Source organism: Chinchilla lanigera, unplaced genomic scaffold (assembly GCF_000276665.1).
Source record: "Chinchilla lanigera isolate Chin_1 unplaced genomic scaffold, ChiLan1.0 scaffold00067, whole genome shotgun sequence".
NCBI classification, from domain to species: domain Eukaryota; kingdom Metazoa; phylum Chordata; class Mammalia; order Rodentia; family Chinchillidae; genus Chinchilla; species Chinchilla lanigera.
In genome coordinates, this window is record NW_004955468.1 from 10,962,667 (window position 1) to 10,976,169 (window position 13,503).

The window sequence follows — 13,503 nt, forward strand, 5'->3', positions numbered from 1 at the left end:
CCACCTTTCTAAAATTCTTTGATTTTAGCACTTCAAATTTTTGAGTTTTATTCCAAAAAGCTAAGTTTCAACAAAACTAACTCAAAAAGTTCCTTTTCTGAGAGGTACTAAAGTGCCCCCAGTGATACTCAATTCAGAGAACAGAAAACACCAGGGAGTTGGGACTCTTGAGCCTGAGAGTAAGTGCAAACACCCTGCTTCTCTCATCCATCTTGTGTCTGGCCTCAGGGACAAGAGCTGCATTAGTCACAGACGCGCTGGTCCTTAAGAGGGTCTTTGGATCAGACATTCACTTGGGATCTTGCTAAGTAAAACTTGGGAAGGAAAGACAAGATCTACTGAAAGAAGAAAAAATATTGAGAAGGCTGGAGGTACAGGTGTGTAACAAGGAGAGTTAAGGAAGAAACTACGGAGTTGCTTTGTGGGCCACTTGGTTGGGTGAGAATCTGCGGTAAAACCGTGTTTTCAGAAGAGAATTTCTTTGACCAGGGATTGAGAGAGAGATTGGCTCCCAGAGCCTGGGGTCTCCAGAGAAAGGCACTTCTCAAGGCGGGTCGCCTACGGCCATAAATTGTTGCTGGACAGAGAAGTAGGAGCGCTGGGGCTGGAGGAACTAGGGATGTTCTGGTTGGTAAGAGTAACTGACTACTCTGGACACATAACTGACAGGGGGACCCCAAGGCTTTGGGGGATCCCCAGCTGCCTAGAAGGCGGGAGCTGGAGGACCTCTGCCTGTGGGCACGCCCTTGCCCAGGCCTGCAGTAGCCGCTCTCGCCAGCTGGCCCACCGCCCTGCCCGACTCCCCTCGCTCCACCCCACCCCAAAGAGGGGTGAGCGCGGGGTCCCACCGCTGAGCGGGCTCCTTCCCTCCTCCCCACAACCTGGCTAGTGCCTGCGGAGCTCCCGAGGGACAGGACCGAAAGCACCATGGATGCGCGAGGGGGTGTGGAAGGCGGGGGAGACTGGGGAATGCGGCAGCCTGCCACCCCCCCGCGACCAGCCCAGCCCCCCGCCACCCCCCTCCACCGCCATCCGAATGGTTTGCTCCGAGCTCCCTATTTAATCCCCGCGACTGCAGCAGCGCCGGCTCCCTCCCGGTCCCCGCCTCGGCCCCGGGCTTGGAAGCGGCTCGGGGCGCCCTTTCGGCCAGTGGCGTCGCCCACCCCCTGCCCCCAGCCCCCCGGAGACCCAGGCTCGCAGCGCCCAGCCCGGAGCCGCCGGGAAGCGCGATGGGGGCCCCCTCCGCCGTGCCCCTGCTCCTGCTCCTTGCCTGCTGCTGGGCGCCCACTGGGGCCAACCTCTCCCAGGACGGTGAGTGGGGGGCGGGAGCACCAGGGGAGGGGGCGACCCGAGGCGGAGGCTCAGCCTGGGAGTGGGCGGGAGAGCCTGTCGGCTTTGTTTGGCACTGGGGGTTAAAGTCGCCAGCGGCTGGAACACCCAGTGTCTGTCTCAGAGCATCTCTAGCTCTGAGGACAGGACCGCGGGGTGTGCCGGCGTGTGCACCCGTGTACACCATGGAGCTGTCTGCGTGTGCATCAGGGTCTGGATCCCGGGCCGGGTCTGCGGTGAGCAACCCGGGTCTGGAGGTGTTGATGTCCGTGTGCTGTGCGCGTCTGGGTGTGCGCGTCTGTGTTGCTGTCTGGTCCTGCGTTTGTCAGGATCTGTGTGTATGTCTGTGTCAGTGTGTGTTGGGGGCGGAGTGAGAGCTGTCGCTGCTTCAGGCAGGGCGTGTGTCGGGTGTTTGTGTATGTATATCTGTAGGGGTTAGGTGGCCAGAGCAACCCCCCAAACTGCTGTGTGCAAACATTGCTGCTCCCCGCGCGTCCCCCACCCGCGGCGGAGCTGCGAGTGGGCAGGGAAGGGGGCCTGGGTGAGGCTGCTGAGGGGGGCGTGCGCAGAGAAGGGGCTTCGCCTCGGAGCAAAACAACAACACGGGGCAGTGCCCCCCAGTTGGGCGGTATGCCTCGTGGGGGGGGAAGATGGGGGGCAGGCAGGAGTGGGTAGTTTGAACAAAAATAGTGATCAAGGTATTTGGGGAGGAAGACACAAGGAAAACCTACAGCATTCTCGGGCTGAACACTGATTTTCCCAAATTTGGGGTGGGGTGGCGTACCTAGTCCCTTTGCCCCAGTCTGCAACTCAAACCTTCTTGGGTTTGTAATGGTAGAGGCAGAGGAAGGCAGGGAGCCGGGGGAGAAAGGAGGCGGGGCCGGGGCCAGGGGACTTGGGGAAGAGCCCCTCCCGCCCGGCAGGGCTATGTAGGTCAGCGCTGTGGGGGCACCTCAGGCTTCTTAAAGGCTGCTTACAGTTGCCAGGGTGCCACTGGGGCAGTTAGTGAGGTGACCAGGACAGAGCCTCAGCTCTGAGCCTCAGGTCCCCAGGGGAGGGAGAGCAGGCTGAGGGACTGAAGGAATGCAACCTCCTTCCCTCCCTCCGCCTCCGTCAGAGGTGGGCCGGGTGGGGGAGGGGAAGGGGACCGGGACCTCTGCGGAGTGAAGGGAGGTGGGGGAGGGTGGTGGTTGTGCCCGGCCAGATGCCAACGAAAAACAGAAAGAACCGCAGGGGAGGAGAAAGGGGAGGCGGCTCCTGGGCGATGGACCCAGTGGCCAGCAGGGATGGGCACAGGGCGGGGCGGGGTGGAGAGGGGAGGGGTTGAAACTGAGGAGGATGATGTAGAGAATTTCATCCGAGGAAAACAGGCGAAGAGCCAGGGTGCTGGAGGAATTATAGCTCCACCTTGCCTGACCTCCTTCCCCAGCCAGGTCTCCATCAAGGTAAAGGACCTTCCCCTGGTGTGGAGACTCAGGGGATCCCCTCCCTACCCTGCCTGGCAGACTCTTTCCACCTTCTACTCAACCAACATCCTTTGGGGAGTTCCCGCCCAGTCATCACCAAGACAGCAGCCCTTCCTTTCCCTTACCTGAAATCCCCTTCCCCAGAGGACTGTACTGATAACCCCCGCTCACAGGGGAAGCAGCAGGCAAGTCCTGGGGGAGCATAGACTAAGTGCAAGGCAAAGACAAGCTGCTGGGGTTTGCTCATCAGTGACTCTCCTCTTAGGCCCTGGGTTCCAAGTGCACCCTCTGGCTTTCCTATACTGCTAACTGAGCAAAAGAGGGGCAGGTGTCACCCAAACTACAATGGTTTGGCAATGGGAACTGATGATGCCAGGCTAGGCCCTAAAAAAGAGAAGAAGATGTCATCCCAGAAAGCTTCAAGCTCTTCTACTCCAGGAGGCAAATGCTGGAGACTAGAATAAATCTGCATAGGAGCCAAATCTTCCTTCACCAACTGCACTGTTCTTTCTCGGTCCTCAACTTGGTTGTCCAGTGCCTATGCAGACTTAAACCTGAAAAGAGAACCTTTCTATTCTCATGTTTAGAAACAGGTCTTAGAGCAGTAGCTTGTGGGAAAGAGTGGAAGGCAGTAACTTCTGAATGGGGAATTTCAAGAGACGAGATCAGAACAGAGGTCTCTTTCTAAAGAAGAGTCAAGCAAGCGTAGTTTTCCTTATAGAGCATCATTCCTACAGACAACTGTCTAGTGTACATTATTCCAAGTTGAACTGATGTTAGAGACATAACGAGAAGAGTTCCTATTCTAAATTAATTCTCCTCTTTGGTTTCTGGATCTAAGAAAGCCAGCTCTGATGGTGGGAGGTAGGTACATAGGTCTAATGCTCATGGATGATGGTCCTGAGGACCATTCTGATAAGAATCATGCAGGAGGTGTGTCTAGGATCCCTGAGTTAAGCTGGGGCACTCAGATAGGGAGCAAGGCAGTACATATCTTAACTGGTACTGTTTGGCCCAAACTAGGAGAGATGTGGTGTGAGGGTTTAAAGACAAAATGCTCTAATATACTGGTGCTTCAATTGGTAAGCATATTGTGGAATGATGGTTATTTTTATTTAGAATAAAGGAAGCAAACTTCATGTGTTGCTGGAATATACAGCTCCCTGGAGTACAGCATAAATTTTTTAAGCTTCATATGACTAAACAGGGATTTAAAAGACTGGAAAAAAGCAAGCAACTTGTATCTATCATTAGTCCTATGGCTATAAGATCTGGAATTTGCCTCCTGACCTTTCTTCTCTTAGTTGTCCACTAGTATTGGCCAAAGTTGGCAACTTTAGGTTTCAAGGATACATGAATTTAATATGCTCTGTGGTCTTCTTTCTGCTGAATAGCTTGACATTCACTATTGTGACCCGCCTCCTTTAGGTCCTTCCTGTTATTTTCTGCATTCTGTAATTTGAACTAGTATAGAGACAGACGGATGGACAACTTTGCTTTGCTTCAGACCAGGTTACAGCAATTTAACCTTGTGCTTCACTGTCCCACACATGAATATCTTTTCCTTTCCAATGACCTTCTGTCCACTGCTATCCATTCTGCAGCCCCCTGGCCAGGTGCCCAGTGTGGAGATCATGCCCAATGTGCCAGAGAAGTCCAGCAAGCATTTAGTGTAGAGCTGCCCACAGCTCTGCTTGGCAGATCTGCTCCAATCCAGCTCTCTTCCTATTGCAGCCATAATTGTTGTTCTGTCTCTGTTTCTGTTCTTTCCCCCAGCTGCAGCTATATAACTCTTGAGAAGGATGTGCTCTCCATTGAGACATATGTACCTTCTGACACATGGAAATTGAGGCCACCAGAAATACACTGGCATAGTAGAGTTCGATTCTATGGAATGTGAACTGCTTATCAAGAAGTTATGCCAAATATTCTATCTTAAGATTTCCCCAGATCTAGGCAGTGCCTTGGTTATAGTACTTTCCTCCAGGGAAGTGGTTTTCTTGCAAGAGTTCTTTAAAACAAACAAACAAACAAAAGATAGAACAGATCAAAGGAGAATTGTTCATGTTGAAATAGAGAAGAACTGTAGCCTGTGCCCACTTCTTGGTTTCCTGGCTCTCCTATCATCCTTAGACAAACCAGCATTTGCTACACAGTTCGTAGTCCTTTCCCTTAGATTGACAGTAGAAAGAGCTAACTTCTAGGTTTTCCTTCCTTCTTCTTCTAACTAAGGAAAAACTAGGTCCAAATCGAATTTCAAGAGTATCTTGTTAGGAATAGTCACTATTCAGTTGGAGGGGGTGACTCATAGTTCTGCAGCCATAAGATTCCACAGATGGCATCTTTTTGGTGTTCTGGTCACTTTGAAACAGCAGACGGGGTAGTCGTGCCATTGCTCTGTGAATCCTTAAATTTTATTTTGGTGCTTCTTGCTGTTACTATACTTTCTTGCAGTGCAAATAATATGTAGAATGCGATCAAAAGCTGCTTTTCCTTCAGTCACATGCTAGGAAAAAATGTTCAGTTACCACCAGAGAAACAAAACCCCTAGGGCTATGCCTGGTCACATTCTTCACTGTTTACTACTCCAGTGGAACTGTCAACTGGCCCAATAAACCCGATTCTATCATACAGTTTTCAGTAATGGAACTTCTTCTAAGGATGGTGATCTAATTCCAGATTGTCCTTGAAAGCAAGGAGGGGACTGGACCGGCTCTTTACAGACTATTGAATGAAAAACACAAAGTGTTAAAAAGTTTGGGGAATTATATCTTCTTTTGCTTTTCAAAAAAAGTTAAAATGTAATATTTCCTGTTTAACCTTTGGAGATAGGCCAATACACTGCAGTATTTTGTTTCCTCTATGGGGTCATGCTCCAGGGGTCCACAGAAGTCCCCAGGAGAATGCTTTTCAAGGGAAGAACCCACCAGATTAAATATCCTGCAGAAATATGCCACCAGGAAAAGATTCAGAACTCTAAGACCTCAGCCAAACTAAGGATACTCAATGCATTGTGAAAGGGAAAGCAAATCTCCAGGGCCAAAGACCTGTCTCTATCACCACCCCCAGGATTAGCAGTAGTGATGATTCTCTACAAGGACAGAACCAGAACCAGCAGATGTTCAGGGCCCTTATAATCATGAGAGTAAAAACCCAAACAATTATTATATGTGACAATGAGATCCATCCCTTCTGTACTGAGAGGCCAAGATCTTAAAAGTTGTGAACTCATGGACCTGTGGAGATATTTACACAATGCTAGTTCAGTAAAGCTTCACTAAAACATCAAGAATTGAAGAAAGAACCCTTTATCATCTTTTGAACATTTTCCTAAGTATCAGAGTGGCCAAATTTTCCAACTAACAAGATCTCTAAGCCGTAAGGACAATGCCCTTCTTAAGAGACATGACCCCGTAACTCTTCTCCATGTATGAACAACTATGGCCTGTGTATGGAAAGTCTGGGTGTATCAGACACTCCTATTCATCTCATAACTTATCTGATGATAACACATTTTGTCTCCTTCATGCCCCCTGTCTCTGACAGGGACACAGGCTCTGTAGACTGTTTCCTTCATTGGAAGATCAGCCTAATTTTCTTTGTAATAAGTGGTAGGAAATACTTTTCTTTATAATAAGCTGTAGCAAGGTTATAGCAAATTAGAATCCCCTCCATCACCACTAATACCTAGGTAGTTAGTATATCTATGAAACCTCATGTTCACAAATTAAGTCTGGTAGTGGTCCTCATATTTTAGGATCATCTCATGACTGTATATCTGACAAATTCAAACAGAGCACTTCAGGAAACCTTTAGAACAACTGACAGTGATGGCGTGATCCTAACAGAAGCCTTTATATTTGCTCATAAGATTTATAAGAATGAGAGCAGGCTGTCTTAACCTATGACCCTGGTTCTGGCCTGTTCTGGGTGGAACAAATTACCTGTGCTTTGAGCTCTCCGTGGTGCTACCCCTGACAGTGATGCTCCCGGATCTGCTTGTTGCTCTCCATGGTCCTGCTCTAACTCCAAGCTTCATAACTTCTTTACTCTCCTTGGTGCAGCTCTCAGACCAAGGCCAAACTCTGCCTACTCTGGCCACATCACAAACACATGATCTTTGTTACGGTCTCTGACTTACTCCAAGGGGAGCCAAACTTTGAGATACAGATCTGGTGAGTCTTTGTGGCTATCTATTCAACTATAAGAGGCTACAAAAGTTCAAGTAGTTCTCAGGTTAAAAAAGAAGTGCCTTTTGAGATGTTTAGGAAATTAGGGTCTACTGTGACCTCAGATGTCCCCCCCAAAAAATGGGTGCTATGCTATCTCTGAATTTACAGATTAAAAGCAGAACTGAAGTGGTTATGTTTTAGGTCAAGATAGTATTGCTTATACATCTATAATATAAATGAGCCCCACTCAGTTCATAAGCAGACCCCTTTCAATAGCTCTGTGAGCCTGACAATTTGATCTGTTCTTTCATGGAGCTTACTTTCCTCCAACCTTAGCAAATGCAAAGATGTAATAATAGGTTACCAGAATAGATAATAGAAAAATCCAATATACAAGAGACATAGAAAGCAAATCTCAAAACCCTAACTCATTTCCCCCACGTTTACAACCATTTTATGAAAAAACTAAATAGGCTAAAATATAACTGTCCTATCCCAGAGCCCAGGGATGGGCCACATTGCGGTAGAATCATTTTTAAACTTGATTCTGCTACTCTTTGAGGGTCTTTTAGAATATGCTGACAATGTCAAGTATAACAGAAAGCCCAAATGCTCAGCCCTTGTTAATCTTAGACCAGCCAGCCTGTTCCTCACATCACATCCGAGCTACACAAGCTCTTCTTCCCTTAAATGCTAACTGCCCCATGTCAATTTCTGCGTGATAGTTCATATAGTAGTTATATTTATAAATGACCCAGAACAGAGTCTAGGTGGGAAAACGGGCTTCCAGAATGAATTTCCAGGACCTCTGCCTCATTTCCTTCTTTAAAACAAGGAGAAGCTTCCATTCACAAGGACAAGTAATAAGAGTGATTTATCTCTATGAGCAAGCCTTCAGCAAGACAGAATTGGGGTTATAGTAACAGCTGGAGTATCTCACATCTCCTCATCCCCCTGGGGCCCCTGTCCTCATGAAGACCAGACATATTTCATAAGGGATTTAAATGCAGAGATTCCAACACACTTTTCATTATGTATATCTACGTGAACTCTTACCTCTGGGATTCTTTAACTCTCTCATCTCTCTCCATCTCCTCCTGGAGGTCTCCAAGAGAAAGATCAAAAAGCTAAACAACATTTTTTTAAAAAACCAAAATGTTGTATTCTATAAGCATTTGTTTTCCCTTCCCCCAGCTAGACTGGTACTTAATTGTGCACTGATTGCTAATTATAAGCAGGCACCTTTAGCTCATTTACCTCCAGTTCAGGGTCAGGAAGGTCAGGTGCATCACTTTACTCTCGGGAAAAGAAAAATAAAAGGAAATGAAGGCTAGTACAGTATCTCAGTCATGCAACACTAAGCTGGCCATTACTTATCTCTCCCTTTTCTTCATGTAGTTCCAAATACTGGCAAGGGAGGATGGAGAGCTAGCACTACTTCCAATATTGGATTTCATTGGGAATATGCAAATCTTTGTTCCATTTTTATTTTTCTTCTTCTCTGCCCTGGCTGTTTGCTTCCAAATCTGATTCTATAATTCTAGCCAAAGCCTTGGGCAGGATAAAACACTCCTGAAGGTGTACTAGCTTACTGAATGTCTGACTTAAATACCCAACATTCCCTAGACATGAAGCAAGACCCTAATAAGTATATCAGTGACAGGTAACTTGGGATTTATCATCACGTTCAACCTTTGAAGAACCTGAAGCCAAGTCCTTCTATCATAAAATGAGGGGCCAGTTTTACCATCTGTTCCTAACCATTTGTCATCCAGCACTTGCAAAAATTATAGTAGGACAGTGTCACTCACTAGCTCTTGCTATTTCTTATACTTCTTAAAGATGAAATCTCTCCACACACACATAGTATATGTTTCCCCATCAAACTCTATCCTATAATCTCACAGAAATATAAAAAGACTGTCACTAAGCCCCTGGGCCTCCCGTATTTTCATTTATCCTCAATTGCTGCTTATTGCCAACTCTTTTCTGGTTTCCAAGCCCTGGAGCCCAATGTCAGTAACAGATGGACTGAGCCTCAGCCCTGGGGAGGAGAGGATTCTGGCCCTCTCCTGGGGAGTCTCAGCAGAAGAAAAAGCCTAAATTCTGCTTTGGGGAGAATCTCTGAGTTTAAGCCATATGGTTTTCTGGAAGTAAGGGGTTCTGATTAATATGGGCATGCAAAAAGGGCTGTGTATCTGGGTCATAACAAAAGCTGTGTTTTCTGCCAGAAAAAAAAATAAAAACAGAGCTCTGAATAATGAGAATCATTGTGGGGTGTGTGTGTGTGTGTGTCTTTTGAAGGGCACGTGCTGAAGGAGAGAGAGGGTAACCAGGTTAGAATATGCATGCCACTTAGGGAACAAAAATCAGCATATACCCACATCAAAGACGAGACACTCAATGAAGGTTTAAGAAGAGAGGAAGATATCTTTCTGTCAAAACAGTATTATTTGCCATTTGAAGGATTGTGAGCTCTGTAGACTTGGAAGAATGTGTCTGTTTAGTGGAAGAGTTAAATTCCCAGGAAGGCACCAAGTAAGCCTAATGTGAACAATGTGCCACTCTTAAAAAGACAGACTTTTTTTGAGTGAGAAGAATGGAAGGGAGAGAGTAAATCACAGTTAGGCTTGGGGAGATCAGGGAAACTAGAGTAGTGTGGGTGTGTAGAGCGGAACACATTTTTCTTCATGTAATGCTTCTAACCGTTGCCCTGAACCTGTCATCCACACCCTGACTCTGATCATCCAGTGAAGGGAAACAGTAAAAACAAGTCATGAAAATCAGAACCAGTGGAGATAAATGCTTTCTTGCCTGCCTGAAAACAAATTAAACTTCTTCATAGCATTGTTATCCCACCACACCAAGCCATTGGCCTGAAGTATGTAGAGGAAACACAAAGAGCAAAGGAGAATGAGGTGGAACCATTAAGAAAGGGGATTCAAATGCATCCAAATGGGTACAAAGGCACTGGGATACAGATTAAGACAAAGCAAGGTGCTGGAACCTGGACTGAGATCTCATCCCTGCAGAATCTGTTCCTCTGCCTGATTTTTGGGTTTTCCTATCCATTTTTCATCCCAGGCTTCCCAGACCCTTCCAAAGAGCTACATTAATTCTCTTTTAACTCTCTTCTCTTTCCTTTCCCAAGTATTTTTCCAAGGCAGGGGAATTTTTTTTCCTCCAATTCTACTACATACATGTGAAACCATGAAGATGAATTTAGGGGAAGGGTGTAAAATCCTTCCACTCGGTGTAAGGGGATAACTAAGAATTCAGACGAAGTCTAGCCTCCTGACTCTACTGTATTAGAATGCAGAGCCCAAGTCAGACCTGCCCTCAGTTCTGAAGTATGTTATCATGGTGGGAAGGCAGTGAGGAGATGGGGAAACAGGCACTTCTAACTGGCTCGAGGCTGTTATCATCCCTAGGAGAGCCAGTACCTGCTCAGAACCTGCTCTGCAGAAGTTCTCACTGAGCCATCCCTGTGCATTGCCTCCTCCCGCCCACCCTCGCAGCCTCTCAGCGCAGACTGCTAAATGTTCCTCCAGAGCACACAGCCTGGTCCTAGAAGGAAAGAGCTAAGGCTAGGAAGGGGCTCTTTTGGGATCAGATCACCTCTTTTCTGTCTCCTTGCAGTTCTCCTTGTGACAACTCAGTGTTGGCTACAGAGGGGCTTGTTTTGGTTGGGGGCCAGCCCAGGGCTCCCTCCCAGCGTTAATGCACTGAGAACACTGACTCAATAGCAAATCAAAGCAACAGCTGTCCCCACCTCCTTCTCTGCCACCCACTTCCTAGTCTCTGCTCCTCAGAATCTTAACTAAGTCTCTGAGGGCCCCCCTCAGCCTACCACAAACCCACTGCTGCCTCCAGATTTTTTCCTTTCTCTTGCTCAAGAATAGGACATGCATCTCTGGGGGTTTTCTCCCCCTCTCATCTCTCCAAGCCCCATCTCCCGCTTTGCAATCAGGGTCGCATTCCCATGGCTCTCCACAGTGCCCACACCAGCAGGTACATACACAGGCACACACACACACACAGACACACACACAAGCACATGTACACAGTACACAGACTATGTTCATGGTCACTCTTGTTAGCTCCTAAGGACATGGCAGTGGCTTCCATCCTTCAGCCTCCTCTTGTGGGGGAACTGGAAGATGCCAGTAAGGCCAGAAGCTTGAGAACAAATGCCATCTTCACACATTCAAGAACTCCTTCTTCATATCACTTCCTGAACCTGCTTGATTCTTGTTAGACTTACTTTCCCTGAGGTCTGGGGTCTTAGAATTCTTCACAACTATATGTACAGGGAGACAGGAAATAGGGTGGATGTCACTGGATGTAAACTGCTGCTCCATATGAACTTAACCTCTGAATTTGTACTCCATAAGGACTGCTATGCCATAGCAATGAATACAAAAGACTGGGTTATAACCATAGCTCCTATTAACTACTTGTGTGGCTATGCTCAAGTTCTTAAAGCTCTCTGAGCCTTGGCCAGCCCCTCACTGTTAAAATGAAAAGGCTGGGCTGGGAGATGTGGCTCAGTAGTAGAGTGCCTGCCTAGCATGTATGAGGGTCTAGGTTTCATCTCTAGCTCTGTAAAATAAAAATGAAAACTAAACAACACATCATGCGGGGAAGCGGTGATGGGGAGTTTTGAGTGAAAGCTACTTAAGTTCCAGTCCTGCTCTGAGAGCCTAACAGAGGAAGAGCATAAATCGAAGCCCTACCTGGTCAACTTCATGACTTAAGAAGACCCTTTCTCAAAATAAAAATAAATAAATGAACGAGGGGCTGGTGACATCCATAGCTCAGTGCAACCCAGGCTCTGGGCTCAATCCTCAGCACTACAGAACAAAAACAAAACTCCTGCCAGGTCTAAATGTCCATGTTTCTAAGAATTATAGAGGGGAAACGATTTTGATTGGAATGAGGCATAACAGAAAGAGGAGAGGAATTATGGAACTTTTAAAATAGAGAGTCAGAAGGGACATTAGTTCCATCCTGTCTGATAGAATCAATGACCTCTAGCCATTAAGGGTCAGTAAAAATGACCAGACATAAAAGTTGACTGCTTCAGGAAATACACAAAATATATTTCTTCAAAACATATGATAGCTTCATACTTTTTTCTTAACATATGGATATGGAAAAATGCTTTTGATTAACTAGATTTTTTTTTTTTACTTTTCATTACATTTTTAGTGAAAACAACAGAGCTGTCACCCAGATAAGCTTTTCATTTTGATCCCACCCGCAGGCCTACCACAGACAAGTTAGCCAACTACCCCAAAGATTTCCTCCTCAATTAGCCTGGAAACACCTAGTCAGTCACACACCATGCCAAGCCTAAGACACAAAAAAGCCTTTCCTCTTCAACCTGCTGGGAATGGAACTGAAAGACATGTGCAAGGTGCACTATAAAACTATCAGAGCCCAGACTGAATTGTTTCAAACCTAAATTTCTTGAATAATCTTATAGCATAAGACCCCTGGTTCTATAAACCCTGGATCAGTGGTTTAAGCTTTACCAAGCTAAAGGGTTAATCCACATGTTAGGAACATTCTATAGTGAAGATTCTGTTCCCCACCCCTATTTACCACCTCTTTCCACTAATATCCTGCAAGCCTCCAGGGGAGCAGGCAAAGTTGGGCAAGAATACTGACTCCAGACCCTAGAGACTGCTTGATAAACAAGACTCCATGAAGAAAAGCCAGACAGCAACAGAGATAAAAAGGGAATAACAGGAAGGAGCAAGGTGGCCTTAGCCCAGCCACAAAGAGAATGGCAGGGGAGCCAGGAGGGAGGCAGGCAGCTGAGCTGTGACAGAGCTCCCAGGTTTTGAAGTGAATGTGAGCTGGAGTGCATCTGAGCTCAGCCAACGAGATCCTCGAGGACACCTGCTGCCTGGGAGGAACAGAGGTGCATCCCTGAGGAACAGCAGAGAAAGAAAGTAGCACATGGGATGATAGAATCACCCCCACCTCTCAGAGTACAGTTTCCATGTTACTGTGCTGTAAGACTGCAGATATTCAGGAATGGGGAATTCAGGGAGGACATGCAAAGTAAGAAAGGCATGGAACACAGGAAGCAAGGGAATATTCTGGTACCTGAGCATCAAAGTCTTAAGCTAGGAAGCACACTGACTTCAGTAAATGTGGCACAACTGTGGCGGCCCAAGAAAAATTATAGGAAGTTAAGTGTAAAGTGAGCCCTTTGTGATCAAACTATTTTGCTCTAAAATCAATGTGACCTCCCCAAATGTTGGAGTTATCATCTAAACCAGAATTCAAATGGAATTGGTCAGACTTCCTCCAAATATGCAGGTATACACTGGCGCTAAGTGTAAAGAAAAGCTCCAAGGACCAAGGTCTAACTCTAACTTCACCAAAGCCATGTTCTTCTATGTGTGACCCAAACATAAGAATTCACCAAGAAGCGGGACTCAGGGAGGAAGTACAGTGAGATGGTCAGGGAACCTGGCAATGAGTTTCCTAACAGTGTATACCCCATTCTAAAAGTGGGTCCC

The 13,503-nt window shown here is 46.7% G+C and overlaps 1 protein-coding gene across 2 annotated transcripts in view; it reads left to right on the forward strand.

Annotated features, from left to right (window-relative positions):
* Nucleotides 1–1,106: 1,106 nt before the first annotated feature.
* Cadm3 (cell adhesion molecule 3) overlaps nt 1,107–13,503 on the forward strand; it is a 30,494-nt gene continuing 18,097 nt past the window's right edge. For both annotated transcript variants that reach the window (XM_005400161.2, XM_005400163.2), the window contains exon 1: nt 1,107–1,311. In XM_005400161.2, coding sequence (XP_005400218.1) covers nt 1,230–1,311 — 82 coding nt within the window. In that variant the 5' untranslated portion in view covers nt 1,107–1,229. The remainder of the gene's footprint in view (nt 1,312–13,503) is intronic.